The sequence below is a fragment of the Limanda limanda genome, chromosome 11 (assembly GCF_963576545.1).
Source record: "Limanda limanda chromosome 11, fLimLim1.1, whole genome shotgun sequence".
Lineage (NCBI taxonomy): Eukaryota > Metazoa > Chordata > Actinopteri > Pleuronectiformes > Pleuronectidae > Limanda > Limanda limanda.
The window spans coordinates 13411003-13430115 of record NC_083646.1 but is presented as its reverse complement, the minus strand read 5'-3'; the positions used below and the strand labels follow the sequence as shown (position 1 = coordinate 13430115).

Here is a 19113-nt window from a genome sequence, read left to right as displayed (position 1 = left end):
GGATAACACTCTCTCCCCCTCCCTGATTGGATTACAGACTGCACGACATCAGATGACAACACACTATCAGACCACAGACATCAAAGTGCAACCTCTTGGACTCATCCCAGTCCATTTATAGTGGGTGAGGTCGGTGTAAGTGGAGCAGATGCTTTACAATGTAAAATCACTCAAATACCTGCATCAAAGTTCTGGTATTCATCATGCATTCACCAGAATAAATGCATTATAAGTGCAAGATCTGCAAAATGTACTCAGAAGTAAAAGCACCTATTATGCAAGTCCCACCAATATGTAGGGCCTGAGCATTGACAGGCACTGACAGACAGTGATGAAAATTTACTTTTCATTTATTTTCTGTTATTCATTTTTGTTTTTTTATATATTATTTTTTTAATTTAACTAAATTTTTTTATTTACCTCCTGCGCAGAAGCACTTCTAATTTAATTTAATTTAATTTTTTATTTGTTTCTAAATTTACATAGTGTTAGATATTGTGCAATTAATAGGTTGTTGAATGCCTGACAATTTCACGGATTCAGTATCATCGCCAAGGAGTGGGAATCGAACCGGCAACCTTCTTGTTAATGATTGTGCAATATGACGTATTGTATAACAATGCCTACTATTTTTTTATGCTCATGATGGGTTTATAAATCTTAATCTTCAGTGGAACTATATGAAATCCTCAAAATAATGACTTACTATATTAAAATAAAGAGGATCCTCTTAAAAATATAGATTTTTTAAAAACTAATATTATTTTGAGACAGTACCAACTTTTTTATATCTATTTTAGTTGACAGAGACAGAGCTGGATGTAAAGGCTCATCTTAACTCATTCTTTTTTTTACTATAATAAGTTACTATAGTTATAACGACTTAAAAGCTATGCTTAAAAGACATGTTCGTCTTTGCAAGTAAGACAAATAAGACAGGAAATTATTATTATTATTGATCATTTTTGAAACAATAACAACAACTTCTACATTTTGCAAAGAGTTCTTCTATTCGTGACGTCACCAGTTAAAGGGGTGAGGCGAGGTCAGCTGTCTTGAGCATTCTGGGTGTGCTCGATTTGTGACCCGGGGACCGGCGGGAGGAGGAGAAGCAGGAGAGGAGGTGTGCGGCAAACTCGAGTCCAATCAAATACCGAGCGCACCTCGCTCCTCTGGACCACGCCCACTGTGGTGGGAGTAGCCAATCGGGGGCTTTGAATCATTCCGCGGGAGAAACGGAACAGGATGTGGAGTTGAAGGATCGAGACGCGAGTAAACGTGGAATAAAGTGAGAGACTGAGACTTTGAATGTCTTCTTCAGACGTTTGGTTCGTGTCGGTAACTATAACACGTTGTCTCACTTTGTCCAACAGGACACAACAACACAACTAACACAGCGAGTGACTGCAGCGAGCCTGTTAGCTGTGATGCTAACCGGCTACATGATACAACAGCTTCATGTAGCCACAGAGCTGGACGTGTTTATCTGGATGTGTCAGCGTGTGTAAGACGTTTAAAGCGTAAAGAGACCTCGATTAGATATTTGTCTTATGTGGCAGATCAAGTCCTAAAGGAAGGGATTAGTGAGAAACAGTAGAATATGTGTAAAGTGTTTGCACAACATGTTCTGTGTACAGATGTTAAAGACAACACGTTTTAGAGCCAAGTGTAGTTCACTTCAAACACAGCAAACTACTGTAATGGAGCTATAGTCAATATTAAAGTGAAAAAGCTGCAGGTGGCACATGATGATGCAATAAATCAATTCAATCCAATTCCAAACCCCTAATAACAGGGGGAAACGTAGAAACATAAGAGATGGCAGTAATAGATGCAGCAAGTATTTATACATATGAAAATGTCTGTTGGAGATGAAGGGAGCAGTGATGACAAGTGAATTGAGGAGTTATTGTCAGAAATGGTAGAATGTGTGAGTCAGCGTGTTGTACGCCAAGCAGCCTTGATGTAATCATAGTACACGATCAACTGCCACGGTGATCAGGATCCACCACCACGATCCACAATCCATCATCAGCATTCAGCTCAAACTCCAAGATGGACGAATGCTGTCCTTTTCCACCTTTCATGCTGTGCCGAGGAATTATGTATAAATAGATGTTTCAATGTGATTGTTCTTGGAAACACTCAAACAAATGTGTTTTTTAATCTGTGATGTTATTTCTATATTTTGCCTCTGTATTTTGTCATTTGTTAATCTTTTTTTGTTATTCGGATATATAGATAAATGAGTCTGCAATTTTAAAACTAAATTAATTATTGAATAGGTAATTAATCAAATCCATGTCTTTATACTCTCATGTTCTCACCTTATACGCCAGCAAAAATCCTCTCTGTTATAGACATAGGCATCTCACCCAAGTTTATTTCGGGGAAACACAGAGACAGGTGGATTTGAACGACAAACAGTGAAACATCACTCTAATTTTGATTTTTGGGGGTTTCCCAGCCACTGGCTGATATCATAATATGCTGTTTATGATTATAATGTTGTTATTGTTTTCTGTCTTGACTAGATAAATAATTGTGGCCTGCTGGTAGAAGAATGAGGCGCTCGGCAGCACCCAGCCAGCTCTTTGGTAATGCAGGGAAAAAGCCTCGGTTTATGCCTCCTGGGGCCTCTACCTCATGTCCTGCCGCTGGATCCAAGCCCCTGGCCCCTAAACTTGGATTGGGCAATGCACTGGAAAAGGTAAATTATTCAAATTGATTACTTGGAGTCTGATCCCCCAGTATTCACTTGATTTCCATCATCTTCCTAGTTCATCCAGCATTGTCTGAACCTCCCCAGATTACAAATGCTCTTTTCCCCATCATGCAGGTCCAGAGAAGTCTATCAACACCAGTTCCGACTAAGACCAGGTGTGATGTTCAGCCCAAAGCTGCACCGGCTGCTCCGGCCTTGTCCAGGGCTCTGGCTCTCGTTCTCAGTGCGACGGAGAGCAAGGAAAATGACGACAACGCGGAATATCCTGACAACGGCAGCGCAGACTATGCAGAAGACAAGAGAACAGCAGGTAAGATACAGACATGTATGGCTTGAACATTACTTGCTGATGGTAATGTGCAGATTATTATGCAACAAGACTATTGATATGAATGCTCCACAGAAAAGATACCCATGATAACAAAGGGAGGGAAGTTTCACACAGGAATCTGAACCTCTGTAATTTTTATTGAGCATCATTTTGTTAAGTCTGCCTCAGGCAAAAAACAATGTGAAGGAAATGTACAAATGAAGTATTACATTTCTGTGCCAGATCCTTAAATACCTGATATAATGGTCATTGAGAGAGACATATTTACAGACCAAACTGATACCTCATTGAAGCATCACAACTGGAAAAAAATAAATATATAATGTGTACTGACAATATAAGGATCTCATGCAGCTGATCCAACATGCAAAAAAATGTATGAAATCCATTTTTCATCAAGAGTCCAGTGCATGCCTCACTAGACATTACATACAAAAAATAATCAATTGTAAGGAAGCTGTGTGGATAGTGTAAAATCACTGCATCAGCAAAATGCTAGAAATAAGAATTTATCTTCAAAAACGACTGATGTGAAAAGTGTAACGAGTTTCTTGACTCACAATTAAATCAAGAGCTGTGGGGAAATTTATGGAATAATGGAAAATGCATTTCCTGTTAAGATGCTAATTATTATGACTCATACCATAATATTATCTCTGCATCAAATGAGGTTGGATTGTAAATAGATTTCAGTCGAGAAACGGTGCATGAATCCAGACTTCTCAGTAGTAGATGCTGTTTCCTGTTCAGAGACATGAGGGAGTCTGACAGGTTCAACACAAAGCTCCAGCTTGGCTCTCACCGCAGGTTGTGTCTTATTGTCACAAGGAGATTCTCTTCTATTAAACATGGTCCCAGCAGCACAGCGTCCGTGTTGCCTTCAACAGATAAATGCACGATGATTGTGCAGCGGTGTGTAGGCACTTAAACACACGTGTTCTTATTTCCTTTTACGTGGAATACAGCGCTCGTCTTCTTTCTCCGCGCTGGACTGTGTGTGTTATAATGACACACACACACACACACACACACACACACACACACACTGAATAGATGTTAAGCTGGGGCTGGGTGACAGCAGGTCCAGCATCATGTAAATTGGCGGGTTGGTGAGATTAAGACTGTGCTCCGGTTCAGAGAGGCACCGCTCCCTGCCTGCACCATCCACACACACTAACACACACACGCACACGCACGGACACACACTGTGCGTGCGGCTCGCTGCAGGTTTTGGCTCTTCCCCCCCGCGCACATGTCTCAGTTCCACCCATCGGTGTTTTCATCGCGGAGTCCAGACTCATTGTTTACATCCACTCTCCACCGTGTCTGTCCGCGGGCATGCGCAGCGCGCGGCCGGGCCCCTCCCCCACTCAGTTAGTTAAGCCAGCGCTATTTCCAAAGCGTCGCTCACTTGTGTGAATCGCTCTCCTGGCCCCTGATAACCTGCTCCACACTGTGGAGACTGTTCCCCCCTGTTTGCAGAGCCGCTGCAGATGTGCATGTGTAATAATGTGGAGGCAGATCTGCTCTGTGCTCTGCTCTGTGCTCTGCTCTGTGCTGTGCCTGGTTTGGGGTTTACAGAGACCTAGCTGTAAGTAGGTCGGGCTGGGCTTAAGCGGCTTAGCTACGTCAGCCTAAGCTGGGAGGAATTCATCCAAAGCCCTCCGTGGTAGGCGGGGGCCTAAACGAGGCTGGCCTAGTTAAGCCTGATTCTTATTGTGTGCAGCACAGGCTGTTTTTTGTTGTGCAACGTAGCTGAGAGGGGAGCCAGGAGTAGTGTCTGACTCCATGCACATGTTAGACATAGCTTAGGTTTGATTCAGAGAAGAAGAGGAGGCACATGAGGCAGGTATGGGAGTTAGACCAGTGGTAGCTGTATCACTGTGGACTGAGAGGATCCAGCACTAGGGACAAAAAGAAAAAGACAGGTGGGAGTCGTCAGGAGCCATATTATCGCGTGGGGCTACGGAGGGGCGACAGCCGCAAAGCCTGACTTGGTCAGTGTGAGACCACTATGCTATAAGATGGCATCGAGCTCTGTGTTTCTGTCCAGCGCGGTGGGCAAAGCTCGCTCCTCCAACTTCACCCTCTCTGAGAAACTGGACCTGTTGAAGCTGGTGCGTCCTCACATCCGCATCCTGGAGGAGCACACCAACAAGCACGCCGTCATCGTGGACAAGAACAAGTGCTGGGACACCGTGGCCGAACTGTACAACGCCTTAGGAGGGGACAGACCCCATCGCACGGCCCAGGGCCTCAGGACCCTCTACAAGAGGCTGAAGGAGTCGGCCAAGCAGGAAGTGATGCAGCGGAGACACGCCCAGCCCGAGTACCGAGCCAGCATCTCTGAGCCAACCAGGAGAATCATGGAGATGATCCCTCACCTGTTTCACCACGTGCCCATCCATGAAAAGGACCAGGCACTGCGCAGGTACAGTGAGAAATTATTCAAACAAACGCAACACATTTCAACAGAGAACTGAGGGATGACACAAAAGTCAGGAGAAACTTCACTGAGTGCAGACATCCAGCCGTAGCTCCTGAACAGTTTGTAGTTAAGACACAGATTCAACTGTGAGAGGAGAGGAGGGAGGGGCAGGACTCGCTCTTCCCGAGCCCAATCAGATTACACTCTGTTCATGGTCGGGCTTAGCGGGAAAACACAGCACGTTCTGTGTTCAGTTACTGTCGTTTACCTGCAGCTGGTCAGTAGATTCACACACAAAACACTCGGCCCTGGTCAGGTATTGATTAATCCGTCAATGAGATTAGAAGTAAATCATTACATGTTTGCTTTTGAGACAAATACTAACTTTGTGTGGAGCTCGGTAACCCAGTGTGACACAAACTCTTAAGCTATATAATGTGAAAAAGAAGAAAAAGGAGGAGATTGTTGGCATCTGTGAGGCTGCAGCCAGAAAAGATTTGTTGTTATACTTTTCTAAATCGCTTAATTCCCTCCTGTCTACTCCGATTAATAAATTAATCCTGTTATCGATGAATCTCGTGTGCATTTAGTGAGCTCTCCACGCACTTCACATCAAAATTCAGACATTGATTAGATGTAGTGTAAACCCTGTGGAGTCCGTTCAATTTTTCTTTTTATCCTTCTCTCAATTTGTAGATTAATATACAGCAAGCACAACTCTTCCCTGGAGCACCCTGGCAGCAGCTCCTCTCTGGCTGAACTCCAGGATTACTCAGCAGCTGTCCCCAGTATCCCCCATGAGGTGATCCAGCTGAACCCTGAGGAGGATGTTAAGCCACCGCCAGGACTCCCCATTCTCTCCACGCACGCCGGGCCGGGGCTGGACGGCGGCCAGGAGCAGGACGGGGAGCCGGACTTGGACAGCGTGCAGGATTACGAAGCATCCCTGTCCCCTACGTCCTCTTCCGTGAACCTCCCCCTCTCCCCCTCGCCGCTGCCCTTACGGCACGACCTCTACCAGAACGACATTTACCCCCACCACGAGCCCGACAGGTTTCGCCCTCTGCAGCTGGCCAAAGAGGAGCACGAGCTGGTGTTGGCCAATCACAGGAAGGTGGCCGTGTTCCTGGAGGAGAAACGAGAGGGGCTGAAGAGGAAGCAGGAGCTGGAGGAGGAGCTGCTGAGAGCCAAGATCAAAGTGGAGAAACTGAAGGCTGCTAGACTGAGACATGGGCTGTCCATTCCTCTATAACAAGCACGAACACACACATCTTTGAGCTGTGTCGGAAAGAGAGTTCGGATTAGCTCATGAGTTTAGTGAGAGCTTGTTTCTGAATTTGAATTTTCTGTGGAAACGTATAGTGCCTCGTCCAGACACCTGATCCTGTGTGACACTGCAGCACAAGGCAGACCCGTGTTGCCATCCTTCCTCTTGTTGCTCGTCAAAGTTCATAATTTATCGTCATGCCTGCACTTTTTGACAGCAGAGGTAACACAACTTGTAGATGCTCATTTTAACACTGTGATGGGCCAAAACAGGTCCAATAAATGTTAGAGTACAGATGTTGGAAGGGAATAATTGTAGTCGTGATCGATGTGTACCTTGCGGGTACGTCCAGCCACCAACATGTAAAATACTAGGATGTTAGCATAGTATTTATGATCTTTATCCAGGATTGTCTGAAGATTTATAGTCACTATCATTTCAGGGAGATCGTTAAGTGCCCTGTTAATTATTTGTAAATAAAAGGTCCACCCTATATGACATCTGTAGAATCAGATGTGATAAACCTATTAGGCATTTTAGAGCAGCTACAATGACTGAAGCACAAGTTAAACTTTCAAAGGCCTTAAAATATTTTGCTAATAATGACAAATTCAGTGCATCAGGGTCAGTCCGAAATTCTGTCTCTGAATCGACGGCCAGTTGAGTGAACAAAAGAAGGGAGCTGTGGTTTTGTGACGTAATTGTTATTAAGTATGTAAGTACAGCATCGATTGTATTGTATTGTTGGTATATGAGTGTTGTTGGTCTATTTTACAGTTTGTCCACATGTTTGCTTATTTCTATTAAAAAAAACAAGGTCAGTGTTGTTCTGGTCCTGTGTTTATTACATGTCCAGCGTCCCTCTCCCTGATTTCAGCTGATTTGTGGAGCATCTTTACATTCAGAAAGGAGGTTATGTTTCCATTGCTGTTTGTCCGACTGTTTGTTTCTCTATTACGCAGGATCACGCAAAAACTCCTGAACTTATATTCTTGAAACTGGTGGAAGGTTGGGGTATGGGCCAAAGAATAACTCATTCACTTTGAGGATTCGATCAAAGGGGTGGATCCAGGTTTCTGTTTTCACTTTCCTCAACATTGCAAGAGGGCAGTTTTCAAAAAAAAAAAGTGAAATAAAAGCAAAGATCTGAAAAAGTAAGGCACAAGTAGCCTGGTAATATCTATTAACAGGTGAAATTAGGTGTGGATCAGGATTTATCTATTCTTCATACATGTATATCCATTACGGGGATAAAATCAGCCTTGGGAAAAGTATTGTTCTTCTACTTTTATTTATTTTTTTGTCATTTAAGAGGTAAGTTACCATGGATCTCATCATAACTTAATGTAACATCAGTTGTTGCATTTTTTGTTTGGCTGCTTTCTTATTTGAACGTGAGATGACCAGAGGATCCCTCAGGGTTTCAGGCGTAAAGGGGGGTTGGTGAACCAGGTTTGAAGGGCTGGTTTCACGTGAAGTGCAACAGGGACCTCTGCTGGTCAGTATTGTGTCTGAGTCTGTTCTGCTGTTTTTCTCTTTCCTACAGGGGTGAGTGGTTCTCCTCAGTTGAGTCCTGGCTCTCCTCAAACCCCGCGGCCCCCTGGAGGGTCCGACTCTGCCTGCAGTCAGGATGGAGCGCGTTACTTCAGTGTGATGTGGTGTAAGGCCAGTAAGAAGAAACATAAGCGCTGGGAGGGGGATGCAGTCCTGGTGACGAGAGGACGCTCAGTCACTCTTAAAGACATGGAAGGAAAAGACATCGGGAAAGGTGAGACGTTTTGTCTTTGTACAAACAATGTATATCAGCAGTTCAGCTACAGCTCCAAGTTTTCTACAGCATGTGCACAAATCTTAATACTAGATATTGTGGTACAGTCGTAGAGTAAATGTCATTTTGCATAGCTTCCTCTTCCATTGTGGGAATTGTTGAGGACACTTTATATTAAAGAAGAGTGTGGTGATTTTGGGCACAACCTCAATATTACTCTAAAGCTTAAGCTGTTTTACTGTGGAATATAATTCACAATGTATATCATTTCTTTTGTGTGTAGGTACTGGCTACAAGGTGTCGGAGTTGGCCGCTCTTTCTGATGGAGAGACCCTGATGGTTGGTGGGAAGGAGGTGGAGGTGATGGGCATCATTTCTGCCGAGGCCTTTTCCAAGGGACGCTGTTTCCAAGAGGTCCAAATAGAGAGCGAGGAGCCACAAACAGCGTCGGCTCCTCCCCCTCCGCGTCGCTTTGCAGCCAAACCTTTCTGCCCTCCGACCCTGGCAGGAAGAGCCGAGCCTCCAGGAACTAGACCAGAGCAAACGTCGAGACCTCGCCATGACGCCCAAGCTCCAGGTAGGGAGATGAACTAAGAAATGTAACTTATTCGAATAGGGCTTTTCCAGGATGAATGAATTATTTAGGATGTTTTGTATATACTGTGCATCCTCAGGTGCACTGGTGATGCCTCGTCCCTCCCCCAACCACCAGTGGTCTAATAACAAGTCAGGACTTCCCGTAGTGGATGTTGTGCTTGACCCACACCTGACCACTCACCTGAGACCTCACCAGAGAGACGGCCTGCTCTTCCTCTACGAGTGTGTCATGGGAATGAGGTGATAGAATGATTTCTGTAAAAGGTTCTCAATACTGTTTGGATAAACTCTAAATTATTCAGTTTCTGCCTCACAGGAGTTTACTAAGAGCTATAATCGGGATTCCTAGTAAATCCTATCGATTTGTTTTGCTGTGTGTGTATTTCAGAGCAGTGGGTCGCTGCGGTGCCATCCTGGCCGATGAGATGGGACTGGGGAAGACCCTCCAGAGCGTGGCACTGTCCTGGACACTGCTGAAGCAGGGGCCGTATGGAGCGAAGCCAGTTGCTAAGCGTGTCCTTGTGGTTACACCTGGCAGCCTCGTGCAGAACTGGGGTGCGGAGTTTAACAAGTGGCTGGGCCGCGAGAGGATCAGTGTTTTCACAGTGGATCAGGTGAGGGGGAGGAGGGGGAGGGGTTCTCCTTGAGAATTCAGAGCATATATGAAAACAATTGTAGCGTCTTCCTTCTTGAAAACCGTTAAGAACCCACATGCACACTCTTTATTCTTATATTCAGAATTTTATTATATTTTTAATCCATTCTGCTCTGATTTGTCTCTGCTTTAAAGCTGCTACTTCTACGTTTTTACTTTTTCTACACAGCCAACATTAGCATTAACCGGTGTCTCCTTACCAGTCCAACAGAAACGTTTAGCATCAAATTTCATCCTTTACTCGCCAAGAGCTTTGACCAGTGGTGGAGAGTAGAGCTAATGTTAACTGTTGTTTTGATTTTATTTTAATCTACTGATGTGAGTTAATGCAAAAATGGCTGTAGCTCTTGGTAGGAAATTACATTTGCTTGCAGAGAAAACTTACATATGGCACAATTAATGACTTTTTAATAAAGCAATTAGTTATAATCAAAGTGTCTCATTCACTCATGTATAAAGTCATCATTCTTTCTTGACAGGACCACAGGATAGAGCACTTTGTGCTGTCTCCTCTGCACAGCGTCCTGGTGATCAGCTACGAGATGCTGCTGCGCTGCCAGGAGCAGGTATGATCTCAACTGATTTTACTTTAAAACAGGAATGACTCAAACGCATCCGTTGCAACGTGCATTGTATTTTCCTTGTGTTCTCAGGTACAAAAAGTGGAGTTTGGTCTTGTTATTTGTGACGAGGGTCACAGATTAAAGAACAGCTCAATCAAAACGTCCTCTGCTCTCAGTAGCCTCAGCTGTAGTCGCAGGGTCATACTTACAGGTACACACTTACAGGTACACACTCGGTTGTTTCTGAGATTGGAAGACGTCTTGTGAAGGTTTTATAACGAATTGTCTTTGTGTTTTGAAGGCACTCCAGTACAGAACGACCTGCAGGAGTTTTATGCTCTTATAGAGTTTGTAAACCCAGGGATTCTCGGGTCATCCACGGGTTACAGGAAAGTGTATGAGGAGCCAATTCTGCGCTCCAGACAACCCTCCTGCACGGAGGTAAAGCGCCCCCTGTCTGTTGTCTGTGAATCTACACCTCTTGTAACGAGGAAACTTCATCTGAAGTCAACTTGTCTTTCTCTGCCTACAGGAGGAGCGAGTTTTGGGTGAAGATCGAGCAGCTGAGCTGTCTCGCTTGACCGGCACGTTCATCCTGAGACGGACGCAAGAGATCATCAATAGGTACCTGCCCCCCCGCCTCGACTGGACGCTGTTCTGTGAGCCATCCCCTCTGCAGCTGGAGCTTTACAGGCATCTCCTGTGCCATCGGGTCTTCAGAGCCTGTCTTCAGGGCTCCACGCAAACTCACACCCACCTGGCCTGCATCACTGCACTGAAGAAGCTGTGTAACCACCCCAGCCTGCTCTACTCCACCGTCAAGGTCATATTTTATTATCTGTCAGGGAGTGGCACTAGTCTCACACTGTAGGGAGTGTAGCTGATTGTTTTATGTTGAAGTTATTTATTAAACTCTCGAGTCTTTAAGGTTCTGATGTTAAAGTGTAGTATTTAGCTGTGTCCCTGGATATTTGGATGAATCCCAGTCTTGACTGAAATCGTGAAATTTTGTTTTCCTGTTTTCAGAAGAAAGCTGACCACGGATCAGAGGAGAGTTCAGTTTATGACGGATTGGTAGATCTCTTCCCAGAATCCTACTCGTCAGGAGGTTTGAACACGACCCATTCAGGAAAACTCCTTGTTCTGTCGGACCTGTTGGCTGCCATCAGACAGCTCAGCACTTCAGACAGGTGTGTGTGTGTGTGTCCGGTCTTTACATTTACATGAACACACTTTCAGCTGTATATACTCTACAACTGGAGGTTTGACAGTGTATCCGTGTCCTTGCAGCGTGGTCGTAGTGTCCAACTACACTCAAACGCTTGACCTGCTCCAGGACTTTTGTGTGCACATGGACTACACCTTCTGCCGACTAGACGGACACACACCTACCAACAAGAGACAGCGACTGGTCGACACTTTCAACAGCTCCTATTCTCAGAACTTTGTGTTTCTGCTGAGCTCCAAAGCAGGAGGTGTGGGACTTAATCTGATCGGTGCTTCCCATCTGGTGCTCTATGATATTGACTGGAACCCTGCCAACGATATGCAGGTAGGACACACATGCACCCACACGGACATGCCAACACAGTTCAAAGTCTGCAACACTGTTTTCTTTGACTAACTCCAATGGCTACAGGGCAGACAGAGGTTGGCACACACCCACGTTCACGGTACTTTCACACCTAATCTGGTTCACTCTGGAAACTGAAACAAGCTGGGCCCCCTTCCAAGTGGACTTGTTTCAATCACTGGATTTTATGATTTGCAGATATATGACAAATTTAAAAGTTAGACTGGTGTTCAATCATCTGCCGGACATGAACTTTTAAGGAAACATTTGCTCATTATCAGTCTGTGTGAAAAACAAAAACATGTATGCAAACATTTAAAGTATCAAGTATGTGTATCACCTAAAGAATATGGGGAACCTATGTGAACAGTTAAAGAGTGAAGTCATGTGTTACGCTGTAAGAAATAAGTGAAACTTTTTGACCCAAGCTAGTGTTAGTGTGTACAAAAGAAAAAACATTATAATGAGTTACTTTGTCTTAGTGTCTTTATTATCTATGTTTAAAGTCGATGTGAATACAGAAATTTTCTCTTTACCATCAGCTCAGACAAAATGAACCCATGTGCAGGTGTAGAAGTCCCCACTGACTGTACAGTAACACACTGACCTACATCCTTGTCCACCAGAGGGCACTGTGGGCCAGTGTGTTCTCCACCACAGCATTACCTTCTGTTCTGGTTCTAGGCCATGGCTCGAGTTTGGCGAGATGGACAGAAGAAGACTGTGCACATCTATCGTCTCCTCACTGCAGGTCAGGACACAATGAAAATTACAATTAAAATGAGTCACACCTCAATGAATCAGACTGAGTCACAGTTCCACGTGGGTTTGTGTTACTTCCTCACAGGAACTATTGAGGAGCGTATATTCCAGAGACAGGTCTCCAAACAGGGGCTCTCTGGGACTGTGGTGGACCTGGGTAAAGGCGCTGACCACACCAGCTTCTCCACCAATGAACTGCGAGATCTTTTCAGCCTGACGGACACGCCGTCTCTAACTCACGACCTGCTGAACTGCAGCTGCAGCATGGACGGATCAGTCCAGGGTAGGCTCATAAACACGCCCCACACACACACTGACACCAGTCGACCTCACTCTGACTCACCTTCGTCTTCATTCTCAGCAGCCGTAGAGGAAGAGGACCCGGTCTCTGACAGGCGCTGCCAGCTCGGTCGTCTAGGTGACCGTGGAGGGGGGGTGGCGCCGCCGAAGCATCTCAGCATGTCCGAGCTGATGCAGTGGAGACACTTCTCTGGTGACACGCCCACCTTCGCAGACCCCTACCTCGACCATGCACGGAAACACATCACATTCGCCTTCCAGACAACAATCTCCCACACAGTCCAGTGAATACACTTCAGATAAAGATGAATCACACACACACACACACACACACACACACACACACACACACACACACACACACACACACGTATACTTCTTCTACATGTTTGTCTTGAGCCTCTCTGGGCTTTGTCTGCAGTCTGGTTCCAACATAACTACACATTCAACAATTGCTGCACGTTTCAACAACAGTTTTCCAACAGTTTTTAATGACTTTACTTGTGAGGTTCTTGACTCAACCATCTTCCTATTTATTTAAAGATATTGATTGTATTCTATGTAATAAATTACATTCAAAATGAAAATGTGTAATTTTTTCATTTTGAATTTTTGTGACATTTTTTATTTACTGAAATTGTTTTTTTTTCTTGAAAGACCATATTAGATTTGTAAATGGATTTGTATTTATATAGCGCTTTTCTAGTCTGATGATGACCACTCAAAGCGCTTTACAGTACAGTTTCACATTCACACACACATTCATACAGTGCATCTACTTGCAGCACTTTGTTATTCTATGGGGGGCTATTCAGGGTTCAGCATCTTGCCAAAGGACGGTTCGGCACGCAGATGGTTCAGACTGGGGATCGAACCGCCGACCTTTTGGTTGGAGGACGACCACTCTACCCCTCAGCCACAGCCTATACAACATATAAGAGGTGTTTGTGTGTCAGTAATGCTCTTTATCCACAGCATATATCCACATGCTGTCCCTCAGTGTCCATCTCGAGTCATATTTCTTTGGGTCAGAGGATTTATGTTGCTCTGAGACATGTTTAGGTGACAGAGGCTGGGTGGTATGGAGAGAATATGAACACAGCCACTCATTCAGAGTAATCTACTGTAGTTTATGGCTGTCGACATCATGAGTGCGTCAACCGGACCTGAAGCGTTCTGATGGAAGGACGATGACAAACAAAGGCAGTTGTGTTTTACTAGAATTTTTGTGCTTTACTGTCACAGATTGTTATGTCATGACCTGAGCGATGTCGAGTGAAGCGGCATCACTCAGTCTGTTATTTTAGATAATATGCTCTTCAACACAAAGCTGCAGCGTGGGAGTTATGTATGTGGGTGTGTTGCTGTGCGTGTGTCTGTGTCTGTATTCATGCATGGTTAGTGGCTGGGGTCTGTCAGATATACTGAGCTCTAATACAATGCATGTCTTTACATAAACGGGGAGTAATTGTTGTTGTATGGATGATCGCCACTTTGTGGGGATTTGTTAGGCAACTTTGTTGTGTAATAACTGGGTCTCTGGGATGTTGAACTTGTCCCTAATGCATATAACAGATGAAGTGCTGCTCCCTGTCAGCGTGTGCTCAGTGATCGGGACAGTTTGGCGACCTGCTGTTTCTCTGGCAGCAGTGTGAATTTAAACTGTGAATGCCATTTCTAGGCTAGAGGCTCTGTTTGGGTAATCTGGCACAGAAGTGGTTTGAGATATATGCTATCGTCAGCAGATTAAGATTAAGATACATTTATTTGTCCCAAACACATGCACAGACATGCACAAGCACACTCATGTAATTGTAGGGAAATGTAACCTCTGCTTTTAACCCATCTGGTGCAGGACACACAGAGCAGTGAGCAGCCATGTACGGCGCCCGGGGAGCAGATGTTGGGGGAGTAAGGTGCCTTGCTCAGGGGCACTAGACAGGGTAGGGAGAATCCTCTTGGATTTTTGGACAGATCTATCCAGGTTCGTCTTTTTGTTGTTTTTCCGTGGAGTCGAACCAGAGCCTTTACTGCCCATAGTCCAAGTTTCTGCCACTAGTCCACCAATAACGCAAATAACAACCATTTTTGTTATTGAGTAATAAAATATAAATAAATAGTGGGTTTATGACAGTTCAGGAAATACTTGAAAAGGTTTCATCTGTCTTCCAGAAACAAAACACATTCAACTTGCTGCCATAAAACCCCAAGAGACTTAGTTTTTGTAAATTGCCAAATTGTTTGGGCTCATACAACACAGCCAGGAAATGTCATGACACAAAACAACAAATGTGAAGAGTTGGATTCATGCTCCAGACAAACCATGTTAATCCTACTCATATTTGTTGGTATATTTCAGTCTGAGCCGACTGACTCACTCACTGTCGGATGATCCCTAGATTTTGGCCAGAAGCCTGAACTTAACCACAGTACAAACTCCATGACTCCAGACATTAGAGAAACTCCGACTGAAACCAATGGTGGCATAGCAACTGTCACCAAGCAACTTCTTCCAGCTCCTGCCTTGGCCTGACGTTGGCCACGTGAGATGGTGTCTGTTGTTTCAGGGCGATCAAATCTGTGGCGCAGCTCTTTGGTATTGGTGCAGCACACGTGTCTGACAGACAAGTGTCACTCGTCCAAGCAGGATATTGATCCAAATCACTTTTCTAATAGTCTGAGAGGTCATGTGCAGGGGGGGGGGCGGTGCATGAGGTGCATGGTGATAATGATGAGGCGGTTATCTGTCTGTGCAAAGCTCTTAGGAGCCGCTCCTGCCTGCGCTGCCAATCCCTCGTTTTAAGCCCCGTCAGCTCAAAGACCTGGCGCAGGGATGGAGTGAATGACTTTCTAATGCTGGAGAGGGAGGAAAAGGATCCAGTTGGGTTTTTTTCTGAGAGACTGAGTCGCAGATTTATTCCCTATGACCTCCGGACCTCTGCGGTACATCTGAATGTGAGGTCCCACTTCTCATAATTTCATTCAGGATCAGTCTGAGGATCATTGGGGCTCGAGCTGCATGATGTTTGAGAAGAGTTATATATTAAACACTAAATCCAACGTGACTGTGGCACAAACACCCACTGAACATCATGTACCGAGCTAACGAGAAGGCCGTCTGTTGTATAGTTGTGTTTGTAAAGGTGTACTTGGCCTTCTGCACCTTTGTGGAGCTCTTTGTGGCAGCGCCACTAAAATAGAAACCTCTAGACTCAATTGTGTATTATATTTCTGAAGCAAGGCCACTGCGTCTTAAAGGGTCAGTTCACAACAAGTGTACGTGGTTTCACAACTTTCACTCAAACTTCTGCATGAGGAGATGTTTGCCTGGTTACTGTTATTTTTTAAATTCTACATTATGATAAAGTATACATATGATCTATGTATAGATTAATTCTCTCTGGGAACATATTTCACAAATGATGCTCAATTTAAACTAAGATGTAGACGAAATAGTATCAAATGAATTTATTTAAACACTTTAATTATGAGACATGTTACTACTCTTCATTTTAGACACAGATCAAATTAGGATTACTGCTGTTTTAACTAGACTGCATCAATATCTGTGCTTATCTTCGCCATAATAAAGACTTTTGCTATACAAATTGAAATGCAGAAAGGTTAAAAAAAGTTATTAATCTTTATATACGTTCTCTAGATATAGTTGTTTAAGGGGTTTTAATTATAATAGAAAATTCATGGTAAACTGTTCATTTCATTTTTATAAGGGTTTGATAACGACATCTTAAGAATCATTACCATCTTTTGAAATATATATTAAGCCAGTACATCCATTATTGTTGTTCTCAAAATTCAGCTGATGAAAGAGTCTCAGTAAAATCTGTCAGAGGTCAGTGTCACACAGAAGCAACCAACAGATCCGACTGGTGTTTGCACTGAGCAGCTTCAAGGTGTGAAGTGAACAGGTCCTTCAAAAGAAAAAAATGATTGTTACTCTAAAGCACATCTGTCCCCTGGATAAATACATCTATTGATTTCTGCACTGTAATTAAATACTGAGCAGGCTGTCGTTTCCCAGCAGCCTCTACGTGGCAGAAACTTGGTTGTTGTGCAGTACACCATTACTATGTTTTTTGAAGTTGTCACAAACTTTGTTCATTATGGTTTGTGTTGCTCAGCATTTTACGTGTTGCTCAGCATTTGTTTTCTGTACTCTGTCTGACCTCCTGAAAGATTGTTTACGTCAAGCAAAAGACGAACAGAAGGAGGTCAACTCTCGCTGCAGCCGTCAACATCACCCTGCCAATCTGCAGCCAGCCAGAGCACAACCATCCCTCCATCCCTCCATCCCTCCATCCGTCGCTCCCCTCCTCCTGACCCTGGTCCCGCTCCAGCACTTAACAAGGATTTAATGTCACCCAATCATCTGTCAGCAGAGACCAGATCAGCTCTGTAATACAGAGCAGCAGGTCCCTGAGGATGAGGCCACAACCCGAATACAAAGTCCTGAAAACCCACAGCCGAAAAAGCAGTATAATCCCACTATTACCGAAATAACTCTCCCTGCTCTCAGTCGCTGCGTCGCTCACACACACACACACACACACACACACACACACACAGAGAAGTGCTCTGCAGGAGGAAAATCCTATGTTTACGAGTGGAATGGGTCAGTGATGAGATGCAGGGTCTCTCTGGGCATTTGTGTACATCAGTAGATGGGTTATTAACAAAATACCAACTGGTGGTTTCCAACCCATTAACAATGTGCTGGTGCTCCTGACACATGACCTCAGGCTTATATTAAGCCTCTTTCTCCAGCCTTTGTACACAAAGTCCTGATTTGAAGGCTCTGTTTAGATCCTCTTTGACACTGAGGAGCCAACACAGAATATAGATGTCAGACATAATAGATATTGTTTTCACTCCCAACAGCCACAGTGCTATACAGCCAACAGAGGGTGTGTTGATTGAGTCGATATAAAGCTGTTATCTGTGCCGCTCCCTGTCTCTTTTTCACATTACAGCTCTGTCTGATAATGCTTCACTCAGACAGGAGGATGTCTTCATGTAGATTTCATTATTGAATTCCGGGTAAAATCTTTGTTTTTGTCTAAAAGAAATGCTCCTGGAAGTTGTGGCGTGCATCCTTGCTGAATTATTCATCAAATATTTCTGGTATAAACATTTACAAACTATTAATCCAAGTAGAGAACTGTTAAGCATATTTTAGGAATAACTTATTTTGTATCTGTTGTGTCTGTTAATCATCAACCGGCAGCGGCTCAAGTCCGGATCAACTTTTCTCATCTGCTCCCACACAAAACCCAACATTTATAAACGCATTCAATTCGTATGAGGCACAAGTGTGTAAATAACTCGCATACAAGCTGAATAAACCTCTAATTTGTGTAGCACAGTGAAGAAGTTTCACACAAAATGTTCTACCTTTGTAAAATGTTTTTGTCATTCTCTGCTCATAAAGAAGAGTTTAAAACCAAAAACTTTACTCAAGAGCAAAGTCTTCAAACTTAAACGTAGTAATAAAGGGTTTATTGTCATTATTGACAGATATGTACAATTTGGATGTTGATATACTTTTTGGCCTTGTCTTCCTTCCTTGGCACCACTGCTTACACCACCAGCGTGTCCCTTATGAGTCACATTAGTAAATACCCACCTCTCCACAGTGAATATTAATGCTCCACTTGTGAGACCCTCCTCCTCCTCCTCCTCTTTATATAAACCACGGGGAATCCCCATCACAGCGTTAGAGACTCTGCAGCAGACTCTGTAGGGAACTCTCATCCAGGAGACACGAGCAGTGGATATCTCCCCGGAGTCTACCACCTCACGTCCGGATCAAACTCCAGCTTTTAGCGCTGGATGCCTGAGCCTGGTTCTGTTGTAGAAAGAGTTTGATTCGTGTGTTTTTTTTAATTCTTCCTCTGAAGATGCACAGTAGATGTAGAGACTGAAAACTGACTTTACGCACCTTTGAATTCTGGCTCTGACTTTACGCACCTTTGAATTCTGGCTCTGACTTTACGCACCTTTTGGTTTCTGGTTCTCTGAAACTAAAAATGCGTAAAAGCGACTTTTAAATCGCCACATTGCAGAAAAGAACCCACATTAACCCCACGTTCATCCACGTTCCTCCTGCGTCCTGCCCGCGGCACC

The 19113-nt window shown here is 44.2% G+C and overlaps 2 protein-coding genes across 2 annotated transcripts; both read left to right on the top strand.

Annotated features, from left to right (window-relative positions):
- Positions 1–2563: 2563 nt before the first annotated feature.
- rad54b (RAD54 homolog B) lies at positions 2564–13281 on the top strand. Its single transcript, XM_061081664.1, has 15 exons — positions 2564–2710; positions 2840–3035; positions 8298–8519; positions 8803–9096; positions 9194–9356; positions 9505–9730; positions 10251–10337; positions 10425–10545; positions 10636–10775; positions 10867–11157; positions 11361–11524; positions 11625–11886; positions 12592–12658; positions 12755–12952; positions 13034–13281. Exons 1-15 carry the CDS (start codon positions 2564–2566, stop codon positions 13255–13257), a joined length of 2802 nt encoding a protein of 933 aa, XP_060937647.1. The 3' UTR covers positions 13258–13281.
- Positions 5081–6779, top strand: LOC133014427 (fibrinogen silencer-binding protein). Its single transcript, XM_061081665.1, has 2 exons — positions 5081–5487; positions 6181–6779. Exons 1-2 carry the CDS (start codon positions 5081–5083, stop codon positions 6734–6736), a joined length of 963 nt encoding a protein of 320 aa, XP_060937648.1. The 3' UTR covers positions 6737–6779.
- Positions 13282–19113: the final 5832 nt, after the last annotated feature.

Coding starts and splice junctions, on each gene's coding strand:
- rad54b (XM_061081664.1), top strand. CDS start 2,564: ATGAGGCGCTCGGCAGCACCCAGCCAGCTCTTTGGTAATGCAGGGAAA. Junction 3,036..8,297: donor AGAAGACAAGAGAACAGCAG/GTAAGATACAGA, acceptor TCTTTCCTACAG/GGGTGAGTGGTTCTCCTCAG. Junction 9,357..9,504: donor GAGTGTGTCATGGGAATGAG/GTGATAGAATGA, acceptor TGTGTATTTCAG/AGCAGTGGGTCGCTGCGGTG.
- LOC133014427 (XM_061081665.1), top strand. CDS start 5,081: ATGGCATCGAGCTCTGTGTTTCTGTCCAGCGCGGTGGGCAAAGCTCGC. Junction 5,488..6,180: donor AAGGACCAGGCACTGCGCAG/GTACAGTGAGAA, acceptor CTCAATTTGTAG/ATTAATATACAGCAAGCACA.